The following is a 23,679-nucleotide window of genomic DNA, read 5'->3' on the forward strand; positions in this document are numbered from 1 at the left end:
CTAATTTCTTTTTAACGTACAATTAGATGGGGTAATCATTCCAATTTTAAATGAAAGCTCGTTGCTTTTTGTTTACCTATCATTGGAGCCACCAAGCTCTATCCCTTTATTAATCCAACCCAACTGAATTTTTTTGTTCCGAACCAAGAATTCAAACAAAAATTTGGACCGGATCCAATAAGAATAAAACATTTTTAGAATTCAACATTTATACGACATGCTGCTTTTTCCATTTATTCCTTTCTGGATCAGTCGTGGTCTTACAAACTCTACTGATGGTATGGATGAACCAAATTCTTCATAAAATGTGTAAAAAATGGAGTCACGCTTAAAAGCCGAGTACTCTACCGTTGAGTTAGCAACCCTCTAACTAAGATTCTTAAAATAAATAAACAAAAAAAATGGAATTGTCTAATACTAATAAATAAAAGAATAGTATAGAATATAGAATACTATATTAAAATGAAAAATGTCGAAGACGAATCAATTCAGAACATACAAATGAACAGATCAAATGAAAATATAAGAAATTCTCTTATTTTCTATTTTATTTACCTTTGAATCAAAAAAGAACTTCCTGTTTATAGCAAACAAAATTCAACAAACCTATGAAACGTGAATAAATTGATCCATTCACGATCGGATTATATTTGTTTAATACACTGTTGTCAATATTAGAGTTGACAAAACCATACAATCGAGAAAACAAACGAAATAAAAAAAGACAATTAGATCCAAAGTATTTATTATAGATAGAATCCAAGAATAGAAACGTTTCAGTTCTTTCTCTTCTATTTTCTATTTAAGATCGGGTTATATCTTGATAACTATTTCTCTATTTTTTAGCTATTAATTGAATAAAATAATTTAATCAAAACCAGTAATTTACTAAAAAAAATGAAATGAATTTGAGTAAATTCAATTATATATATTATATATATATAAAATATCTTTGTATTATGTATTGTATTTTCCTTATTTCTCTAAAATACATTATCAATTTAAGAGTTGAATAAAACATGATTCTACAATACAGCTCTTGTTTTTGAAATTTTTTACTCCCATGATTTAGTTATAAATAATAAAAAGCACAAACATATGGACCCCTTGCCAGTTCAGCTTTCAATCAGATAGTTATCTGGGCAGACCTCTCTGAATGCATTGTTTCAAGAGTTTTCACAAGATCTGCAGCAGTAACTTCGTATTTGCTGATAGAAATTGTACTGCTGAATCAGTGTCGCTGAACACACCGTGTGAGTCCCTTCACATATGAAAAAGTCTATGCACAAAGAGAATGTGTATAGTGTATACAGCTCCTCAAGGCAATCGTTGCATACCTGTGCGTAATCCTCCAGAAGCAAATTGATGGCCGATTTTACAACTTAGATACAAACACCATTCAGATTTCATAACATGATTGTTATGGATTGACATTTTTTTTTACCACATCAACATATAGTCAAAATTTCGGCTCCGGTCCTAGTTATCAAAATGGTATGCTCAAACTGTGCCGCCGGACTACCATCGGCGGATAATGTTGTCCAGTTGTCTGGCCATGTAATGGATTCAGTGCTTCCCAATGTAAGAATAGGCTCTGCAAATAAATTTGAAGGGATGATTCAATTTCAAGACAAAAAACCTAGCATGAATCAACTGCTATAAAAAATCCACATACAACAGTGATTCAGAACCAGCATGAATTTAAACACGAATCACAAAACAATTAGCTAGTGATTCTCGTTTGGAGCTAAGTGGCATAGGTGAGGAGGAAGCCTAGCACAATTGTCATCATATCCACACTGGCTTTCATATTATTTCAATAGCTTGATAAATACTGAAGACAGGTGAGAAAGACACCACAAATGAATCTCACCAAAGTATCTAAGAAATTGAAGAATACGGGAAAAATATTATTCTCTGATTATTCTGATACACACGATTTTTACAAACTCAACCTTGATGCGAAAGAAAATCAATTAATGCCTTACAATTAAATGTGCCTATTATTCGGGATGTAGACAGTTTACAGATACAGAATATTTCCTATAATAGGTAGCAGGATCAGATCACAGTTTTCCACAAAAGGTTGAGAACCCCCACAGGTAGAAAGAAGACAGACCATGACTGAGTGGAAATTTTGCAATTATTAGTATGAAGAGAAAATAGGAATAACAAACATTTCCTCAAAATAAACAGGCCCCTATCTTTCTTGCAAGCAAAAGACACCATGACAGTGACAACTCAGTGCAATACCAATGAAAATTTCTCTCATCTATCTTTTTCCACAACGAGGAGTCAATTTAAATCACAATACAGATTGTAGGCAGGTCCACCACTCATCAATGGCTACAATTGTCCACACACACCGGCGTGTTAAATGTGAAGCAGCACGGAAAAGAAAAAGCTAATCATGATCACCTCAGATTCTAGGTAAAAAATAACAATGAACTTACCAATTGTAAATGTTTGACCTTCAACCATGCAACCTGTCTTGTCATTGCCTGTCAAGCAACGATATCAAATTAGAAGTCTGTTAAGAAAATGTATAACAGTAAGACAATTCCTCCCACCTCCAGAACCCTTTCCGCATAACAAAAAGCTAAGGAAAACATGAGGCAAGAGGGAGGGCAAGTAAGCCATGCAGAAGATTGTTTTGGGCCGTTGTGTAGATTATTACAGTAGACAAAAATATACATATATATTGGCATGTTTTGAAATTTAACCTTTTTTATTTAAATTAATGTGGATACTAGAGATCGAATTCTAGTTCACAAGGTCATAAAAGCTTTGATACCAGGTGAAGAATCCACTATTTCAAAATATTAAGTTGTAGAGTGAATTACATAAATGGTTTTTATATTTAACATATGATGCGGACCCAAATAGAAGTAGGCCCAAGATTACCAAATTGTACGTGAGAAAGGGTAGGAAGGTAAACCAGCCCATCTATGATTCCACTAGTGATCACACTAGTGTTGATGATCCAGGCTGAGGTGGCATGATCTCATGGAATGTGTGCAAGGTAGTGCGGAAAGGAAGAGAGAGAGAGAGTTAGTTAGAGGAGTGGTAAGGGGTATAAATCGTGTGTAAGGGGCCAGGAGAAAGATAGGCTGGAATTGGGTTGGAAATTAGGAATAGAAGGCAATCACTAAATTGCCTTGTTCATCTCTATTGCTATTTGTAATTCCCTAAATTGTAACTGAGAATTTCTCAGTTTCAGCTATATTCAATATATTGCAGTGATTCTTCTACATTTCCTTCTTAAACGAACTGGCACCTATCAACATAAGCAACTAATTGCATAACTCCAAGCCAAGGTTGGTGGTTCTGCCCAAAGATGGCAATTTTAGCATGCGAACCCCCCCAAAATGCAGCTACAGTTCACCTAAAATCCCAATCCATTTCCATGATGACCAACTACTGTATGGTAAATGATGAATTTAATTTTTACGCATTACTGAACACAATCAACTGCTTTACCAGCCTTTTATATTTTTCAAATAACATAAAAGTTTCACATGTATGATCTTGAGCTTTCAAAATAAAAATGAAAAGATTTCCAGTTTACGGTCAAAATTGGATATTGCCAACCAACTTATGTTACCCAAGAAAACATCCTTAAATAATCCAATTAAGTAGTCATTATTAGCATCTAATCATAGGAAAACCAAGCTATAAATGTGAAGTTTAACAGGTTTTGTTTGTCATTTTAGATAATCATCTTAAGATATTAGAAGCATTATGATGAAGAAATTCTACAAGTTGATAGGTGGTCACTTACGGTGATGAAAAATTAACGGTTCAGAATGAAACACTGTTCCAACACCATGCCCAACGAAACGCTCCTCTACGCCATAGCCATACTTTTCGGCATGCTCACTAAGAGAATGATTCAATAGAAAAGGCTTAAAAATAAATGTCAATTGCAGACCACATCATAAAGAAATTCATATAAACAATAATTGTAACAAGAACTTAGAAATCAAAAGATGCATAACCCATCAACATTCAACAATTCACAGATTTTACTTTCCTCTAGATGATATTGTGGAGTATTTCTTGAAAGATACAGATTGCTATCAACAAGAACTAAATCTTATTCCCCTTCCATGTCATCTCGTTTCTCTTTAAAAAATAGATCACAAAAGCAAGTACTCAAATTTCTTTCACCGTGAAATACTAGAAATTAGAAAAATTAAATATTTTATTGATACTTACTTTTATCTGTGATGTTAATATAAAGATGCACAGACACTGTTAGGAAACGTTTCTTCCCTAACAATGAAACAAGCAAGCAAACAGAGAAATAGCAGAGGAAACAGATTATTTATTGATTGACTTGGATGAATTACAGAGAAGGGGAATGATCCCTAATTCTGACAAGAGCAAGCTCCTAATAGGAAGCTTAATGCTTCCTACCCATTTCTCTAAAAAGGTATGAATTTAGGTAACCTCTCAACCCCTCTCCAACGTCCTTCTTATACAAGATCTAAATACAATCTACCCTTTCTCTCTCTGCCATCTGCCATTCTGTTAGGGACTCGTTAGTTAGCAGAAGATTCCCCTTTTCCCCCCTTTCCCCTTCTAGAATACACTTTCCACACCTTGGGCCCTACGTCATCTTGTACCAGAGGCCCACTTTGATTCCCTCCTCTAACAATACTCCCTCCAAAAGACACAACCTTGTCCTCAAGGTTGAAGTCAGGGAACTCACTTCGAATAGTTGCACAATCTTCCCAAGTGCTTCCTCTGAAGTCTTGCCATGCCATTGAATGAGAACTTGAGGAATGGTCTCATCTTGTCGAAGAATGTCCCTATGAGCCAAAACCACAGAAGGTTGGATTGAAGGCAACTCTTCTCCGTCCAGCTGCTCTGGTAATTCAGTCTCCTCTGCATAAGTCCCTACTGCCTTCTTGAGCAGGGAAATGTGAAACACAGGGTGAATGCGTGCACTCTCAGGAAGCTTCAAACGGTACGCTACTGCCCCAACACGAGCTATGATAGGATAAGGCCCAAAATAACGTGCTGCAAGCTTCGCGTGGACGCGATTTGCTAGAGATAACTGGCGATGAGCACGAAGCTTCACAAAGACCCATTCCCCCACCGCAAACTCCAACGCTCTGCGTTTCGAATTAGCTTGAGCACGCATACGATCTTGCGCGAGAAGAAGGTGTTGTTTGAGCTGACGAAGAGCTTCATCCCTGTCTTGCAAATCCTGCGCTATTGCTTGCACGCGTGTCTCTCCAAGAGCTCATCGTGTCAACACGGGTGGCTTGCGGCCATACACCGCCTCAAATGGAGTTTGTTGGGTAGCTGAGTGGAAAGAGGTCTTAAACCAATACTCAGCCCAGTGTAACCAATTGACCCAAGAGCGAGGCTGATCGGCGGCGAAACAGCGAAGATACGTCTCCAAGCAACGGTTAACAACCTCCGTTTGCCCGTCCGACTCGGGGTGATATGATGAGCTCATCTTGAGCTGTGTCCCCTGCAAACGGAAAAGCTCCTTCCAGAAATGACTCACAAACAAAGGATCGCGATCACTAACAATTGACGAGGGAACGCCGTGCAAACGAACGATTTCCCTAGCAAATTGCTCAGCCACACTCCGCGCAGTATAAGGATGGCGAAGGGGAATGAAATGCGCGTACTTGGTGAGACGATCAACCACCACGAAGATGGCCTCAAAGCCTTTGGATCGCGAAAGCCCAGTGATGAAATCAAGCGAGACATCCTCCCACACTCGCTCCGGAATAGGTAACGGCTGAAGAAGACCCGCCGGAGACGCCGCTAAGTATTTATGACGCTGGCACACATCACAAGCTTGCACAAAATCCTGAATCGTGCGAGTCATGCCACGCCAATAGATGTTAGCAGCTATGCGTCTATAGGTACGCAAGAAACCAGAGTGACCCCCGTGTGGAGAAGTATGAAACTCTTGTAGCATTTGAGGAATAAGAGAAGAAGTTATGGACAGGACAAGGCGGTTATGGTAAAACAGGGCCCCTCGAATCAGACTGTACCCTGGATGTGCTTGAGGATTGTGAGCCAATGCTTCAATTATAGCTTTCAACTTAGGATCACGTTGAACCTCGTCGTGCACCACCCCCTGTTCTTCCCATCGAGGATACGAAATTAGAGGACAAAGTTCCCCTGTCTCTTCCCTGCGAGATAAAGCATCTGCCCCACGGTTGCTCTTCCCAGGCTTGTACACGATGTCAAAATTGTACCCTAGAAGCTTTGCAGCCCAGTTTTGTTGATCCCCTGTCACAATTTTCTGGTGTAAAAACTCCTTAAGGCTCCTTTGATCTGTAGATACCACAAATTTACGACCCAACAAATATGGCCTCCAGTGTTGGAGCGCTAAAGCAACAGCCATCAACTCTTTTTCGTAGGCAGACTCAGCCAAATTCCTTGGCCCCAAGGCCTTACTGAAGTAAGCTATAGGATGATTTCCTTGCAGTAAAATCGCCCCAATTCCCGCTCCAGATGCATCACATTCCAAACGAAATTCCTGAGAAAAATCAGGCAAAACCAAGACGGGAGCAGAAGTCAGCTTTTGCTTGAGGATATCAAATGCCTCCTGAGCCTGTGCCCCCCACTTGAAAGCTTCCTTCTTGGTAAGCTCTGTCAATGGCTTCGCAATCTTCCCATAGTCCTGAATAAACTTGCGATAATACCCCGTTAGTCCTAAAAAACCACGAACTCCCTTCACATTCTTGGGGACTGGCCACGCTTGCACACTAAGGACCTTGTTGGGATCTACAGCCACTCCCTGTTCAGAGATGAGGTGCCCCAAATATTCCACTGACTTTGTAGCAAAAAGACATTTCTTCTTGTCAAATAACCACTTTATCCCAAAAGCTTAAGCTATTGGGTAAGGGCCACATTAATGGTTTTATATTATATTCTAACATGCCCCCTCACGCAAGAGCCCTTTGGGCTTGAAGCGTGGATAATTGCACAGGCCCACCTACCATGTGCTTAATCAAATTCCACTTTTTAATTAGAAAGTGAGGGGAGCAATGATCGAACTCTAGACCTCTCGGCCATAGAGGCTCTGATACCATGTCAAATAACCACTTTATCCCAAAAGCTTAAGCTATTGGGTAAGGGCCACATTAATGGTTTTATATTATATTCTAACACTTCTTATTAGCAGTCAAGCAATGCTGCTGTAAGAGACTCAAGACTTTCTCCAATTGCAGCAAGTGTGCCTCCCAGGTTTTGCTATAAACTAGAATGTCGTCAAAAAACACCAGTGCCCCTTTCCTTAGCATAGGTCGAAACACCTCATTCATGAGGCTCTGAAACGTCGAAGGGGCATTCATTAAACCGAAAGGCATGACCAAGTATTCATAATGTCCTTCGTGAGTTCGAAAAGCTGTTTTGTGGATGTCCTCTTCCCTAACCAAGACCTGGTGATACCCTGACTTTAAATCCAGCTTGGAGAAGAAAACTGAACCATGGAGCTCATCTAGCAGTTCCTCAATCACCGGAATTGGGAATTTGTCGAGCACAGTCACCCTATTCAAAGCCCTATAATCTACACACATACGCCAAGTTTGGTCTTTCTTTTTAACCAAAATAACCGGGCTTGAATAAGCGCTTGTACTACGCCTGATAACACCTGCTGAGAGCAACTCCTTCACTTGCCTTTCGATTTCATTCTTCTGATGGTGTGGATAGCGATATGGCCTCACGTTCACCGGCCCTTGCCCCTCCATGATCGTGATTCCATGTGCTCTGCCCCGGCTTGGAGGTAGGCCCTGTTTTTCTTGGAACACTTCCACAAAGGCTTGCAGCAACTGCTCCAGCTCTTTCAACTGACTTGGGGGTAAACTCTCCTGAGGTTGCGAGGGTGCCTGCTTGAAATTCTTTACTCCTCGAAAGTCTTGCTCTTTCTCTCCTGGTGTTAGGATACTCTGCAAAGCGACCATTTTCTCATCTTCAGCACGAACCCCTTGCAACGTGACCCACTCGCGATTACTCCAAAAACTCATCCTGTGAACATCCCAATTGACCAGTGTGTCCCCCAAAGTCCTCAACCATTCGATTCCCAGCACTATGTCAGGCCCCCCCAAATCAAACAACTGAGGTGCGCATTGCAATTGATAGCCCCCGAGGTCGAGTAACAACCCAACACAGCGACCCTGGGCTTGTGCTTTGTATCCATCACCAAGCTTGACCGTCATCAACGGGGTCTCCACCGTTTCCCAACCCATCCTGCGCACCACTCGACAATCGGCGAAGTTATGGGTAGCCCCGCTGTCCGCAAGCACCATCACCGGAATTCCATCTATGGTTCCTCTAAGACGCATCGTTCGGGGCATGTCACCAGCTTTCCCTCCAAAATCACCCAAACTCATCAAACTAAGCTCGCACTCCGGATCCTCCCCATCTTCCTTGACCTCCATTGCTAGAATTTTACTGTCCTCGAGCTCTTCTTCTTCATCCTCGAGAATGAGAAGACGAAGGTGTCTATCGGGGCGAACGTGATTTGGGTGGTATGGTCCGCCACACTTAAAGCAAAGGCCCTTTTGGCGACGCTCCATCAGCTGAGGATAAGACAAATGATTGAAGCCCCGATCTCTTGGCCCAACTCGTCGAGTCTCTCCAACATTTTTTGTTTGCTCTGTTCGTGGTGGATTAGAATTGGGCCTTGCACTTGTTGGGCTTGTTTCCTTGTTCCCACGGACCCACACCCAATCAGCTCCTCCTGCCTTGTTGGATCCTCCAAACCCGGTTCATGTACCCGTTCCCCCAAATCGATTAGATCGAGCCTGACCCGATCCCCCATCACCCCTAACCTCCTTCTCTACCGCTCGCGTCACTACGAGCAAACGAGCTCGATTCACTCCACCCATGGCTACTAAGTTGCGAACCTTGCCACGAATATCATCCTTCAACCCGTGTAAGAAATACCCCTGGTACTGCTTTTCCGGTAGCTTGGGGATCTGCGCTGTCAAGTACTCAAAATCCGTTATGTATTCCTCCACCGTGCCTCGCTGACGGAGCTCGGAAAGCTGCTCATAGACGTCCCCATCACCGTTGCTGCCGTAACGTTCCAGTAACGCATCGCGGAAACGATCCCACGTCAGCTCCTCCTCCGATTCGAGGAGGGAGTTGTAAAAATGGATGGTGCCTCCCTCCATGCTCAGTTGAGCCAAACTTACTTTGACTTCCGGCGACGTCTCCTGCACCTTGAAATAGATCTCAGCGCGTGAGATCCATCCCGCTGGGTCCTTCCCATCAAACATCGGCAACTCTACTTTCTTTACTGAGTGACGGAACTCGTTCAAGGCCTCGCCTTGCAGCACAGGTTGGTTCGAACCCACCCCTTTTCCTCCGGTTGAATCTGGGGTTTTCTCCCCAGACTCGACATCAATGGCGACGGATTTTCTCACCGCCTTCTCTACCATCGCTACCGGTGTGGTAGGTAGGTCCTTCATCGCGGATGTTACCGCCGTGAGCGTGGTGCGCATAGCAGCCAGCTCACTCTCCAGCGCATCGATCTTGGCTTCCATTTGGACGGCTAGACCCTTGGTCTTCTTGGTTGGCATTCACTAGCTCCGATGAACTATCCGGCAGGTCGGACCAAATTGTTAGGAAACGTTTCTTCCCTAACAATGAAACAAGCAAGCAAACAGAGAAATAGCAGAGGAAACAGATTATTTATTGATTGACTTGGATGAATTACAGAGAAGGGGAATGATCCCTAATTCTGACAAGAGCAAGCTCCTAATAGGAAGCTTAATGCTTCCTACCCATTTCTCTAAAAAGGTATGAATTTAGGTAACCTCTCAACCCCTCTCCAACGTCCTTCTTATACAAGATCTAAATACAATCTACCCTTTCTCTCTCTGCCATCTGCCATTCTGTTAGGGACTCGTTAGTTAGCAGAAGATTCCCCTTTTCCCCCATTTCCCCTTCTAGAATACACTTTCCACACCTTGGGCCCTACGTCATCTTGTACCAGAGGCCCACTTTGATTCCCTCCTCTAACAACACACAAAGTACAATGGTACAAAAAGGAAAGATCATGCTAAATCTCAAAGGTTAGGAGAAGTTTGTTTGTAGAATGCTGAATGATCCACCTCACTATGAATCATGCCAAAATTTAGAAATTCTCCCGAACCATGCTCAAGAAGGCTGCTAAAAGTCATATAAAGCCTTATGAAGACGACACACATTATACACAAGTCTACCCTGAGCAACAAAATCAGGTGGTTGCTTAAACCTCCTCCACTAAATAGCCATCTAGAAATGCATCTTAATGTCCAACTAGTATAAAGGCCAACGACACACGGAACCTGTAGAAAGAAATAAACGAACAGGCACCATTCTGGCTACTGGTGAGAACGTATCACAATAGTCTAGGCCAAACACCTGAGTATACCATTTGGTTACAAGATGGACCTTCAAACGGTCAACCTTCCCACAGGGAACAACTATAACAGTGTAAATCAAACAACACCCAACTGTAATCCCTGGAGAAGAGGGAATCAGGGAACGAGAGTCATGTCTGATTAGACTCTAAAGCAGCCTGGAATATTACTCGAGGTTCTTTCTATAGCATGAGTCTAGTGACGCATACATGAAATTTTTAGGGGTGTTTGGTTATTTCAAAGATGGCTTCTGAATATTGATATCGCATGGAAATCTTCTGTGGCAGCTTGTTGTAGGAAGAATAACTTGTTATACAGACTATGTTAAAGAGTTTATCCAATTGGAACACTACTACCAGTTTCACAAATTGAAGGAAACCAAGTTTCTATGCAATGTAGGATCAGCACTGCTGGCAGTATTAAGTTTAAGAATTCAGGGGATACAACAACAGTTTACCTGATTCTCTTCCCAATTTTCTTAAAAGGAGCACCATCCTTGCAAACAGCTATTCCCTTCTCCAAGCATTCCTCAGTTACCTTACAAAAGAAAAAGAATGCCTCATCTATAATCTAAATAATTGCACAACTGGCATTGCAAAATAAAGAATTAAATTCGAAATAGAAAATGCAAATACAGAAAGGAAGAAGTATGCCATCAAATAAGGTACATGCCCATACTAACACAATCAAGACAACAGGAAAAAGAGATAAAGCAAATTTTCTTTTTTCACATACATATCAGCTTAAAATATTCACCTTAACAAGGTTTTTCATTGCATCACTGACTTCCCCACAAAAAAATGTCTTCGATGTGTCACCATGATATCCCTAAAACAGCACATAGAATAGTAAGCAATTACTTAATCATTAACAGAAAGCAATAGAATTTATAAAGCATAAAGCATTAGTAACTATCACAGTATTGGTACCCAAACCCAACACAAATAGGCCACAACCGATATGTATGAGAAAAAGTAACTGCAACATTTAGCATCATAAAATAAATTCCAACAGTAAAATTTAATATGCATGAGAGAATTCTATCTACTGATAACAGATTGAGTTATGAGAGAAAAATAGTAATAAATTCTCATTCCCCCCACTAACAAATTAAAAATAAAATCATGTTCATGTTTTCACAGAAGTATGGAGAAAGGCTTTTTCCAACTGGCTGTGATCACTTAAACCAAATTAATTTTTTTGAGAGAAGTGAGAAACATACATTCAGGTAGACTGTCACATCAATGTTAATAATATCACCATTCTGCAAAACAGATAATTATCATAAGTTGTGTTTGGGTAAGATGCATACAAGGGATAAAGCAAAAAAAGCAATTTAGGCTTGTAAACCTGTAACTGCCGAGAATCAGGTATTCCATGGCACAGGCATTCATTAACTGATGTGCACACACTTTTTGGAAATCCACCATAGCCAAGGGGAGAGGGATAGGCACCAGCATCAATTATCATTTGATGCACTGCTTTATCAATTTCATTAGTTGTTACAGAAGGCTGACAATAAAAGCCAAGATTAAGTCAGATAATAAAGCAGCACAAGGTAATTATCATGCCAAACCCACAATTTAACATTTGGAATTCTGGATTATCAAATAATACTCAAACAAGGTTGTGTAGATAAAGCTCCAAATATTATTGGCTTAAAGCTTTTAAACATTCCCTATCAAAAAATGTTCTAAACTGATCAATCAGTGCGTCCTTCCACTCAAAAGATTAAAGGAGTCCAAAGTTTTCCTACTAACTGGCCATTTTTTCAATTTTCAACTGAAACCTGTTTTTATTGATCATTCATTCCAGCACAAAGGAAAAATGTTCTAAACTGATCAATCAGTGCGTCCTTCCACTCAAAGGATTAAAGGAGTCCAAAGTTTTCCTACTAACTGGCCATTTTTCAATTTTCAACTGAAACCTGTTTTTATTGATCATTCATTCCAGCACAAAGGAAAAGTGATTATTAACTTATGATGACCAGCACCTCCGCCATGTGTAAAAAGAACCTATTTCCCTTCACATCAAATCTAATATAAAAATTCCACTATACAGCAGCATACAAGGAACTTTGTCCAGAAGAGCCAAATTATGAAGAAATAGTAATTTAAAAAAAACTTCTATCTTGCAAGAGAAAGTGAATATCAGATAAATAAATTATACATGTAGTATGCTAGTAAGAGGAAATCTTACCCTAACCAAAGTTCCTGCAAATTTTAAGACACGAGCTGCAAGCTCACATGCAGCCCTCATTCGAGCTATACCTTCAGAATCGTGGATTTGATACTCACTTGCAATTTCAGGAAGTATATTTAAACCTACATAAGGAGGTCTTGGTATGTGATCAGGGACAGGGAGCGATGGTGATACTCTTCCGCGCATTAACGGAGGCCTTTTTTTAACTTTTGTCACAACTTGAAGTTCACGTTCTCTTCATATGACCAGACAATGAAAAATAATCTTTATATAAGTTGCATCAATCTTTTCTACTACTAAATAAAAATTAAACCTTAAATTGGAAAATAGAAAGCAAAAGCAAGAGCAAACAAGTTAGTTGAGTGTTTATTTTCAGAAGAATTTTTATATTGGTTGGAAAATAAGATGAGAGGAGGAAAGGATAAATAGATGATTTGATATTTATCCCTACATTCCAAGATCTAAATGATAAGACGCCAACAAATGCCAAGCAGATAAGGAGAAAAGAAAAAGAGGAAAAAGGTTCAGCAATGAGACATCTCAAATATTTAGATAAAAGAAGAAAAACCTCTTAATCATTTTGATATTCATGTAAATCACACCATGCAATTACAATTTAACATCTAATACAAAAACTAAAAAATTTGATTATCAAATGCGTATGAATGTATACTAGAGAACTACTTAAAGCCTGATTACGCCTTATTTGCCAATAAATTGAGAACTCAGAAAAAAGTTTTATCAATTAACTTCTTTCCCACATAAGAAGGCACACCATGAAATTACAGTTCAACGTCTATTACATAAACCACAAATTCAAAATACCATACATGGGTGTTCGTCCGGTTGGGCTAAGGCACAAGTTTTGACTCAACACATTTTTTGATTCACGGGTCAAGTTGAAAACTCAAATTGCAGAGAGTAGTTCCACATGAACCTAACTCATATTAATTTATTATTTTTGTAAATCATATTATATGTCAGGCTTTTATGGCACAACACGAGAAAAAAGTTGGAGTAGGAGAAATAAGAAAGTTAAGATGGATGAGTGGACATACTAGAAATGATATGATATGATACTATCGTATATGAGGAGATATAGGTTTAGCACCTATCGAGGAGAAAATGAAAGAAGATCAATTATGTTAGTTTGTGCAAAGAAGACCTTTGGAGGCACCAGTGAGAAGGATTGATACCACGGTTCTTAGTCCTACCCAGGCTTGTTAATAGCGGCGCATAGCGCTATAGCGCCGCAATAGCGCTCGAAATAGCGATTTTTGGGCTTGCCACTACGCTATCTACCATTAACAACCCTGGTCCTACCAAGAGATGTAGAGTTGTAGAGGGAGGCTAAAAATGATATTGGAAGATGTAGAGCTTGTGTCGATTTTAGTATACCAGCTCTCATAAGGGTTTTCGTTCATGATAAATAGAACAGAACAAGTCTACAGTAAGAGCTAACCAATTGAGAAGAAAGCTAATAAGTTAACAACCTAACATAGATAACACAATGCAAGTACTACAAAGTTAGAACCTTCCTACATCCTCCAAACTCATATGGTACTACATTATAAGCTGAAATTTTCAAATTTAATCCACTAAAATATTATTTAAAAAAAAAAAAACTCATCTCCAACAAAGTTGGGGTATTGGCAAGTACCTCCTGATTTTCATAGCTTCCTCCAACCCAGACATCTTCCTAGCAAAAACCACAAATTGCTTCCTGGAAAGTGACTGGTTTCCTGGAAATTCAAAAATCATCAACAAAAACCTTTGCTTAACTTCAACTTATTCATGTATAGTTAAAAAATATAAAGATGATGAACAATTGAATAGGATACTCTGAAAATGGCAATTGACAAACCAGGAAGTGGAGTAGAGCGTGAGAGGGTAAGAGGGGAACCCATAATGGATGCCGAATTTGACGAAGACGGTGATGCTTCGCCATGAAATGAACTTGAGAGTTGCAGAATTGCAGTGTGACTGAGAGCCATTTCAGCACAGAGAGAGAGAGAGAGAGAGAGGATAACAGATTTAGAGGGGTTTAGAGATTTTTTGAATGAAGAAGTTTTTTTCTTCTTGGGCTTTGTCTAAGAAGAAAAAAACTGAAATGGGCCTTTCATTTTGATGAAGTTCTGGTTGGGCTCAAGTTTGATAATGGGCCTTGCAATTGAGGTCCATGAGATATTGAGACTGTGAATGAAGAAATCATGAAAAATAAAGAAACTTGTGGAGAGAACATTGGTTCAAAAACAAGGTCATAGCTAACCTTGTGGGCACAATAGCATGAAGACATTACTTAGGCTATGTGTTTGGTTTTCAGTTTGTAAGTACATTCGGGGTATTGAAATTCGATATTACATATTCTAATGCCTCAAATGTGAAAGAGACTTTGGACATCTGTTAGGTGAAAGCACTTTAAAACTGAAAACTAAATAGACGCTTAATCTATTACTTTTGATAGAGTTACAAACCAGATTGGAAATTATTTTTTGGACATGAAGACATTTATACTCCAGATTCATTGAATACCATTAGAGGTTCTGTCTTTTCCAAATCACATGTTGGCATTAAAAGTAAGGAGCACATGTAATTTTGGTAAGAAATAAAATTGATAAAGCTGCTAAGGCTGTGCAAATATTGATTATTATTAGGATGGGTTCTCACGTGTTGGTGCAGCTAATTAATACTCCCTCCGGTCCTATTTATAAGCAACAAAAAAAAAATTCACATAGTTTAAGAAATGTAGTTCCTATTTATAAGCAACAAAAAAAAAATTCACATAGTTTAAGAAATGTAGTTAAACTAGATAAAATCCATTAAATATGTCTTGAATCAAAATAAACTTCCAAAATTACCCTTTATTATTAGTGTTGGAAAGTGAAAAAAAAAAAAGAGAATAATTAATAAGACACATTTTACAAGTTAGAATTAATAAGGGCATCATTGGAAAAAATTAATTAATATAGCTCAAACTTTCATTTGGTTCTTATAAAAAGGACCAAGGTTTTTCTTCTCTTTCATGCTTATAAATAGGACCGGAGGGAGTATTATCAAGGAAATGTCACACAGCCTATGCTCATCCTTCTACTTCAAGCTCGCCTTAATTTATCAGTTGTGTATTAGTAATTAAGTAGTAGTACATTGATCAAGTTAGTATTCATGTTTATTAAATTTAGCTTTATAATATTAATACCAATTTATTCAAATATTTAAATTAACTAATATCAAAATCAATGCATAGCTGTATAAAGAATAACAAATAAGAATATATTGTATGCCAAAAGGAATATGGATAATTTACCTAATCTCTCTGTCAAAGTTATTATTCTTTCCGAAATTAGACAAAAAGATAAGGACATATAAAAATAGGGTAGTACTAGTAACTAGTTAGAGCAATGGGATAAAATTAATAAATTTTTTTCAAAATAAAGGTATTTTAGAATACCTCATATTTAAAGTGGCTTTAGATTCCTTCCCATGTCTGATTCGAACGTGAAATATGTTAGTATTTAGAGATATTCTAACCCAACAAGTCATTAGGGAACCGGCGATGAAATTAATATAATGTTATGGAAATAAAATATTTGAAAGAGAAATTTACAGATTATATCATAATTAATTAAAAACTCATGCTAAATGTAAATAATTTATAAAATTGATGATAATCTTAACAGTTAATAGTTAATTATGATATAGAATTCTAAACCATTTGAAAATTAAATATCTCACTTAAACATCCAAACAATAGTATTATGAACGGTAGAGGTGAGCATCAGCATGGAATCGTGGCTTTGTTTCAAAATGACATTGATATCGATTGAAATCTGAGTTCAAGATTCTTAGATGCCACGAACAAAGCAAGCTTCATGTAAAGTTGACCGTTCCAAAAGCAACGTGTACATTGGGAAGGTTTTTAAGATTGGAACCGATGTGGCCATGTACAGTGTACTCAACCATGCCCACTTGCCAACCAGCCTCTTTCTTTATTGGACAAATGTCTCATTATCAACTTGTTCACACTTTCCTTGGCCATCCCTCATCTGGGGTCGGGTCCCCCTCTTCAATTCATGCACGAATATCACTATTATTCCTAATAATCATAGTAATAATATTCACAATCCAACAAAATACTCTATCATTATGATCATTGCCAAAACTATGCATCATGGAAATCAACTCATTTATTTTTCCAAACTCACTCACACAAGAATGGATCCTTTAATTCACAACACCTTGGGTAATTGTACATACAAAGTTTTTGGATCTGTCTGCTCCACAGAGAAAAAATAACACTTGAGCATGGAGTAGTACACAAAATCTATGCATGATGAACATCTATGAACATATACAATTAATAAACAGTTAACCTTCTTTTCCTTGTACAGTTGTTACAACTAATTTCAGGAGCTTCTTCCTTTTTCTTCTAATTAAGTAATATACAATTCACCTTTTGCAACTTGCATCTACACCACCATTCTCCACCCCCATTCTTCTTTTCATCATAGTCACAAAACTTTAAAAAAAAAAACAAAGAAAAACAGAAACTAATTAACGTAATGTTACAAAGCTCCAATGATCTTAGGCTTCTTGATACATTCAAAGGTGAACAGTTCCATTTCTTTCCTCTTGCCATTGCAGCACCCAGCCATAGGAGCAGCAGCATTGTGATTATTATTGTTATTAGCATTAGCATCTGATCCGGGCAGTTTCAAAATGTTAACCCCGAAGAGCCGAACCATTTGGACCGGCTCAACTACAGGTCCGACCGAGCCGAACAGCACAGCTGTTTCATTGGCATTGGTCCTCCTGACCTTAAAATCAATGAAGAGCTGTCTGTCTGGCCCGGTTGACCGATGGAAGCAAACCGAGTCACCGGCTTTGAGGCACTTCTCCTTAACGAACCGGCTCCACCCTTTGGTAAGCACGTAGCTCTGGCTACTATTCCAATACGAGTACCTAAACCGCCACACTTTCCCTCCAACATCCTCAAAGTTCAAAAGCACCCCCTTCGCCGCCGCGGACACGTTTCCCGCCACGCCCCCGGCCACGCCCACGCTCTGTAACGGAAAGTGCTTCTCCGCATGCTGCTTCGGTATCACCAAACGGTTCAGCTTCCCTACATCGCTCGGGGTAACTGCCTTCTCAAACAGAGGCTCACGCGCCTTCCTCACACACGCGCCCTGCGCCGAACCGGATAAATTTTCCCCGGCGGCGCGTTTCCGGCCCACGAGTCCGCGGCTGCGCTTGCTCTGCTCCAGCTCGTCATTGTAAGTATGCTTTCTCAGCATGTCGACGATCTCAGATTTCGAGTGCGAGTTAAGAAACTCAGCCTCAGCATCATCATCGTCGCCGCCGCAGTCGCCGCCGTCGGAGACGGCGAGCGGCTTAAAATTAGTCACGGCGTCCTTGCCGCGGAACCTTTGCGCGGCGACGTCGTAGGCCCTGGCGGCCTCGTCCTCCTCGTTGAATGTCCCCAGCCACACGCGCTGGTGCTTCTCGTAAATCTGCGCTCCCCAGCGCCCGTTGGGCTGCGGCACAACGCCTTTGTATTTCGACGACGGGAGCTTCCGGGATTCAGCTTCTCCGGCGCCGGCGGATCCTTCAGGATCCACAACCGCGCTTGCCCCGCTGCCGACACGGCAGAGGCTGTTTGGTGGCGGCGGAGTTGTCGGTTTCATCGCCGGGGACAAGGTAATCGAGAGTGATTCGGTGGTGGTGCTTTCGTCTATGCAACTGCCTGATCCATCCATTTTTGTTAATTATATGTTTGAATGAAGTGTTTGACTGAGAAGTGAGTATTTTGCAAGAGAAGAGAAGAGAGAAATGTGTTTGGTTTGGGTGGGAATAGGAGTTGTTTGAGGAGGGAATATATATAGAGGGAACCTGTCCCTGGTAAGTGAGCTAGCTAGTAGTATTTAATTTAATATCATAAGTGGAAAATGAAATATGCTTAGTTGGAAAATTTTATTCAATGATGAGGTGATAACTAGTTGCTTAGTTTAATTCTTAATAAATTTGGGGTTGTGGAGTGGGGTTTTGGGATGGGATGGTGTGTGTGTGTGGGTCAACTGAGATGGGTGAGGGTAAGGGACTGGGAAGATTCATGGGTGTGAAAGTGGGGACTGTGAGGAATGGAAGGGAGAGGGGTAAGGGTAAAAAGGGTGGGTCTATGTTCTGTTGCAATGTCATGACTCAAGTGAATGTTTGAGTTGTGGGCTTTGTATGTGAGATAGGGCCCACATGTTATCAAGTTGATGGGGTTCACATGGAGATTGAGGGAGGTGGACATTGATTTAGTGAAGTTCATTCATCCCCCCTGAACTTTGCTGGTATGTACTGTGCAGCAGAATCAATCCTGCAGCATGGTCTATGCTCCCTTCATGTACCTCTCAATTAAAAATCAGCTCTATTATTTGATGTTGCTGCTTTAATTAAGGAGAATCTTGGTGAATAGATATTAAGTGAAATGGTAAGAGGGGGGGGGGGGGGGGGGGATTATTTTCCACTTGGATGGGTTGTGGGGTAAGAGCATGGTGGATAGGCTTTGAAGAAGATACATGCTCTCTCATCCAACAAGAAACTCTTACCCTCCTTCATTTGTCCCCACTTGGCCTCATCTAATTCGTCCTTGCCAAGTTCCACTTTGTTAATTTGTCTTATTGGTTGGGTTCACCTTAATATCTTCTCATACAAAACAAAATAGGAAAAACAAGAAAGAAAGAAAGAGGAAAATCCACTGATTTCATTACTTTCTCTCTCTCTGGCTTGTAATAACAAGGACATTTCCATTGCTGAGCAAGTTGTTTTCTCTTGTTTGTTTTATGCATAATTCATTTCTCAAAATGAACCTTCTTAGAATGACTTGAATTGTTTAAGATATTGACATGGACAACCCTTGAGATGCATTATTATTATGGCTAGCCATTCATTGATCCTAGAGGAAGAGTGCTTGACAAAATAATACTTGGGTTGGGGCCACTTTGCATATATGAATCATATAATTATCATAATAGATATGAGGTTTAGGACATGTATATGGATATGCTTGACAAACACAGGTAACAAACAATGAAACTGTGTTGTGGGTAAAGTAAAGAAATTGCATAATATGAATCATGATGATGATGTGGGCTGTGTACGGAGGAGAGTCCTTGGCCTTTGAAGGAAGGGACTCCACATGGGATGGTTGCCAAAACCAGAGCGCCCAAAGACGGTGGGTCTGACTTATCCAGGGTTCTTCTGTGGACCCTCTTCTAACAGATTCCACCCAAATTTTCAATTATAGTAGTGGATGTGATAGTATTATAGATCTCAAATTAGTTAAGATTAATTAAAGGGTTAGTTTAAGTAGTTCATGTTTAATTTACATTAAGTAAAGTCTCAAACTCAAATCTTGTGGATAGAAAAAACTCTCGCGAAAAGTTTGGTCCACGCATCATAATATGGATGTTCTCTGTTCGAATGAGATTAACTTATGTGAAGAATATATGTGAGCACCAAAAAAATTAATTAAGATCAGATTAGTATATCAGATGTCTAATATCAATAGTAGCCAATGTCGTTCTGATTTTTTTTAGAATAATACTGATGATGGTGGTGATTATAAATTGGATTTGCTCTGTACAATAAGGACAAAAATTAAGTTAATGGAAATATAATTTAGTCTCATTTGTGCAAAATTGTAACCTTCAATTTTTATCTTCAATGTTTGAGATTGGTCAATTGGTCAGTAAAAAGTAGAATTGATCAATGAGAGCAAACTGGTAAAGAAGATACAGCGATAATATATGTATGGGGGGTGGGGGGAGTGGAGGTCCAACAAACTGATGGTCAAGCTGGTTCAACTTAATTAGATGATTGAGTTGAATTTTTCTTTTATTTCTTAAAGAAACATATTTTTGTGATTGGGTTGATCAATGATCCAGATGTGATCGAGTTCAAAAGTTAAAAAAATTAGATCAGAATAATTGAGGCTGACTTTATTCAGATTGAATAAAAATTAGATTTGTTATTTCATTCAACTCATATACTTTTTAATTTTAATTGATTTAAGTCAAATTGTTAGGTAAAATCAGGCCTTGATCATTATCGATAGTTAAGAAGAATTACTGAATTTAATTTCAAAGTGTACATTACAATTTGAAAATAAAGATAACTAACATAATGGATCCGAAATGGTTTGACTAAACCTGAAAAAGAAAAGAGTGAAACTAGGTTTGATTTATGTGTAGATCAAAAGAAGTATTAGCTGCCAACAAAAGCGTGGGTTAAATGTGGGGAGGGATAAATCAAGAAGATGAGGGATAGGTCGAAAATGGTTGTTGTCGTACATGTCGATTAGGCGACGCTGGAAATGGGTGTGAAGACTCCGCCACGGCACGGAAAATGGTTTCATGGCAATGACGCGATGGCTTTTGACGGAGGTTCACGGTGGAGGTGGCTTGCGAGCAACAGGGTCGAACAAGGGAGGTTCTGTTGTGACCTTTGCTCTACACTCTCGACCACATAAGCCACCATGTTCTCAATCTTGAGAAGTGAACCACATTGTCATTCCTCACTCTCTCAACACCTCCGACGAAATAATTTTGTCACTGAACTAGTCGAACCCTAGACAGTGAAGCAAATTGTTGCCTCAAGAGAAAACTACAAACATGCTCCCATAATTGTCATCACGAGGAGCGAGAAACATGCTCCCATGATTTTGGGTTTAGGTTGGTCTTGGGTGGCGAAGACAGAATTTTAGTGAATTTGAGTTTGGTCGTGGTGTTGTTTAGGTGAAGGTTTGGTGGCACAGGTGGAGGAAGAGGATTAAGGGGGAAGATGAGAGTAAAAAGAACGACATTAAGAGAGAAATACGTAGGTGTGGATTGCTAAACAAACAATTAGGGACCAATTGAATTTTTTTTAAAGACCTATTTTAATTCCTTTTTAAAATTTATGTGCTAAAAGCATACTTAAGTAAACTTTTTAGGCTTAAATATGTTGGAGGTCCCTTTAAAATATGGTCTTTTGGTTAAGGCCCCTACAAAAATTTTTGGGTGGAATAAGCCCATAATGTGAAAATAATATATAGTGATAAGCCCCTGCCATAAGGTTCCGTTCAATTTTTTATGATTCTATAAACGGCGCTGACGTGGATTATATTTTTTGAAAATTATTAGGGTGCCACGTAAGTAAATTAGGGTTGAAAAAATAATAAAAATAAAAACCCAAAGTAAAAAACCCAAGTAAAATCCCCAAACGTACTTGGGTTTTTTACTTTGGGTTTTTATTTTATTTTATTTTTTTTCAACCATCATTTACTTACGTGACATCCTCTTTAATTGAATAATTTTCACAAAATATAATCTATGTCAGCGCCGTTTGCAGAATCATCAGAAATTAAACAGAATCTCACGGCAGGAGCTTATCACTATATATTATTTTAACATTAGGGGCTTATTCCACCCAAAAAATTTTGTAGACGCCTTAACCAAATGACCCATATTTTAGAGGGACCTCCAACATATTTAAGCCAACTTTTTATTTTATTTTTAGTTACCTTTTTGAAGTAAAAAAAAATTCTATCCAATGTAGGGTCCACCAATGTGAATTCACCTTCTATTATAATTCAGTCTTCTTTTGGTACAAATAAACCAGGCTGCATACATGTTTTATTCCTGACAAAATGTACTTTTTTTTTAATGGACAAAATGTACGTTAGCCTTTGATATGTTTGTTTTAAATAAACATATCTACGTATGAAACTTGGGTAAGAAGAAATTTTCAAGAAGTTATATATCATACATCAAAGAATTAAATATATGGTTCGAAAACATTATTTAAATTCCTAGTTGGCATGTGAAGGAGGGAACATCAAGTAATGATTAAATATATATATATATAAAACATATATACAAGTATAAAATGGGTATTTGGGAAATCAAATATTGGAGATAAGTTATTGTTGTTGAACAAAGAACACGCATATATACGGAAAATTGTCCTGGTTGTGTGTCTACATTCATATATTTCATACCCAGTGGGGATGGGGGAACGTGTGTGCAAGAAAAGTCTGAGGGTGTCACACTGTCACATAATGTGGAAAAAGTAAGAGGCCAATGTCTTTTTGTGATATTAAGGTCCATCGTCATTAAGTCCTAGATTATACATTGATCTCTGTGTCGCGTAACATATATTTGACATATATGTTTGTTTACGTGGTTTTTTGGTAAACAAATATCCTCTTAGTTCGACTAAAGGAAGTTTAGATTCGGGGTCCTTTTGAGAAAACGCTTTGCCAAAGTGTTGCGTGTGTGAGTGCTTTTTCGATAACACCAAGTTGGTTTAAACAGAACTGAATTTCATTACACACGGGTCAATTATAAAGAAATCACATACATCAAAATAACATAAAAACTACAAAAGATGAAGATCTCGACAGGGAAATGCGTAGAAGAACTGGGGAATTAACAAACTGAAATGCAAGAAAACTAAAGCATTGGTTCTGCAACATACTCCTCCATCATCACGTTTTGCTCTCTGAGTCTCATTGATGCGGACGTTTAGAGCTTTTTGGTGAACTTTCGGAGTTTTGAGTTGGGAACCCTTTCTTTCTGCTGCTGCTTCTTCTATTTATAGTGCTGTCATTGCCCACGTTCTTGGCAGTTTTTCTTGGGTGCATGATGGCTTCGTGGGTTTTGAATTTTGGCGCCATGTCCCACGTTTAGCCGCTGGTTTTCGAGCACGTGACTCTATTGCCACGTGGGTGGTTCTGAGTCGTGGGCAACCGTTGCTATTCGTGGCATCGTGGGTATATGCACGTGCTTGTAGTTACTTGTTACTCGGTAACTGCCTCTTCCATTAAGATGATCGAGATTTCTTCATCTGCTGAGTTTGTCGAGATATAACTCTTCCTAACTTGACTTTGAGGGGCACCGTATGCTGAGTTGCCGGTTTCGCCATAGCCCTTGTTGTCGAGAACCCACCTTTGCACCATGATGTCGAGAGTCGTAGTCCTCGTAGTTTTTAGCTTAACAGTTGCCCCCCAAGAATGTTGGTTGTCGACTGCTTCAGCTTGAAGACACCAAGCATTTTTTATCGTAGCCGT

General features: G+C 39.2%; 2 protein-coding genes across 3 annotated transcripts in view; both read right to left on the reverse strand.

Annotated features, from left to right (window-relative positions):
- The window catches only part of LOC130739584 (methionine aminopeptidase 1B, chloroplastic), a 14,773-nt gene extending 163 nt beyond the window's left edge, over positions 1-14,610 (reverse strand). The window contains exons 1-10 of one of the 2 annotated variants that reach the window (XM_057591916.1): positions 14,452-14,610; positions 14,248-14,329; positions 12,585-12,822; positions 11,736-11,897; positions 11,608-11,649; positions 11,142-11,213; positions 10,843-10,922; positions 3,782-3,879; positions 2,454-2,501; positions 1-1,594 (exon numbers count right to left, since the gene is read on the reverse strand). The exon at positions 1-1,594 is cut by the window's left edge and continues 163 nt beyond it. In XM_057591916.1, the coding sequence (XP_057447899.1) occupies positions 1,449-1,594; positions 2,454-2,501; positions 3,782-3,879; positions 10,843-10,922; positions 11,142-11,213; positions 11,608-11,649; positions 11,736-11,897; positions 12,585-12,822; positions 14,248-14,329; positions 14,452-14,581 (1,098 nt within the window). In that variant the 5' untranslated portion in view covers positions 14,582-14,610 and the 3' untranslated portion in view covers positions 1-1,448. Of the gene's footprint in view, positions 1,595-1,863; positions 2,347-2,453; positions 2,502-3,781; positions 3,880-10,842; positions 10,923-11,141; positions 11,214-11,607; positions 11,650-11,735; positions 11,898-12,584; positions 12,823-14,247; positions 14,330-14,451 lie in introns of those variants that run through there. The other variant, XM_057591917.1, reaches the window with a different exon arrangement.
- Positions 14,611-16,941: 2,331 nt separating this feature from the next.
- On the reverse strand, positions 16,942-18,445 carry LOC130739587 (AP2/ERF and B3 domain-containing transcription factor RAV1-like). The gene has a single exon (XM_057591920.1). The coding sequence runs from the start codon at positions 18,338-18,340 to the stop codon at positions 17,150-17,152; it is 1,191 nt and encodes a 396-aa protein (XP_057447903.1). The 5' UTR covers positions 18,341-18,445; the 3' UTR covers positions 16,942-17,149.
- Between the last annotated feature and the right edge of the window lie 5,234 nt (positions 18,446-23,679).

The sequence above is a fragment of the Lotus japonicus genome, chromosome 2, assembly GCF_012489685.1.
Source record: "Lotus japonicus ecotype B-129 chromosome 2, LjGifu_v1.2".
NCBI classification, from domain to species: domain Eukaryota; kingdom Viridiplantae; phylum Streptophyta; class Magnoliopsida; order Fabales; family Fabaceae; genus Lotus; species Lotus japonicus.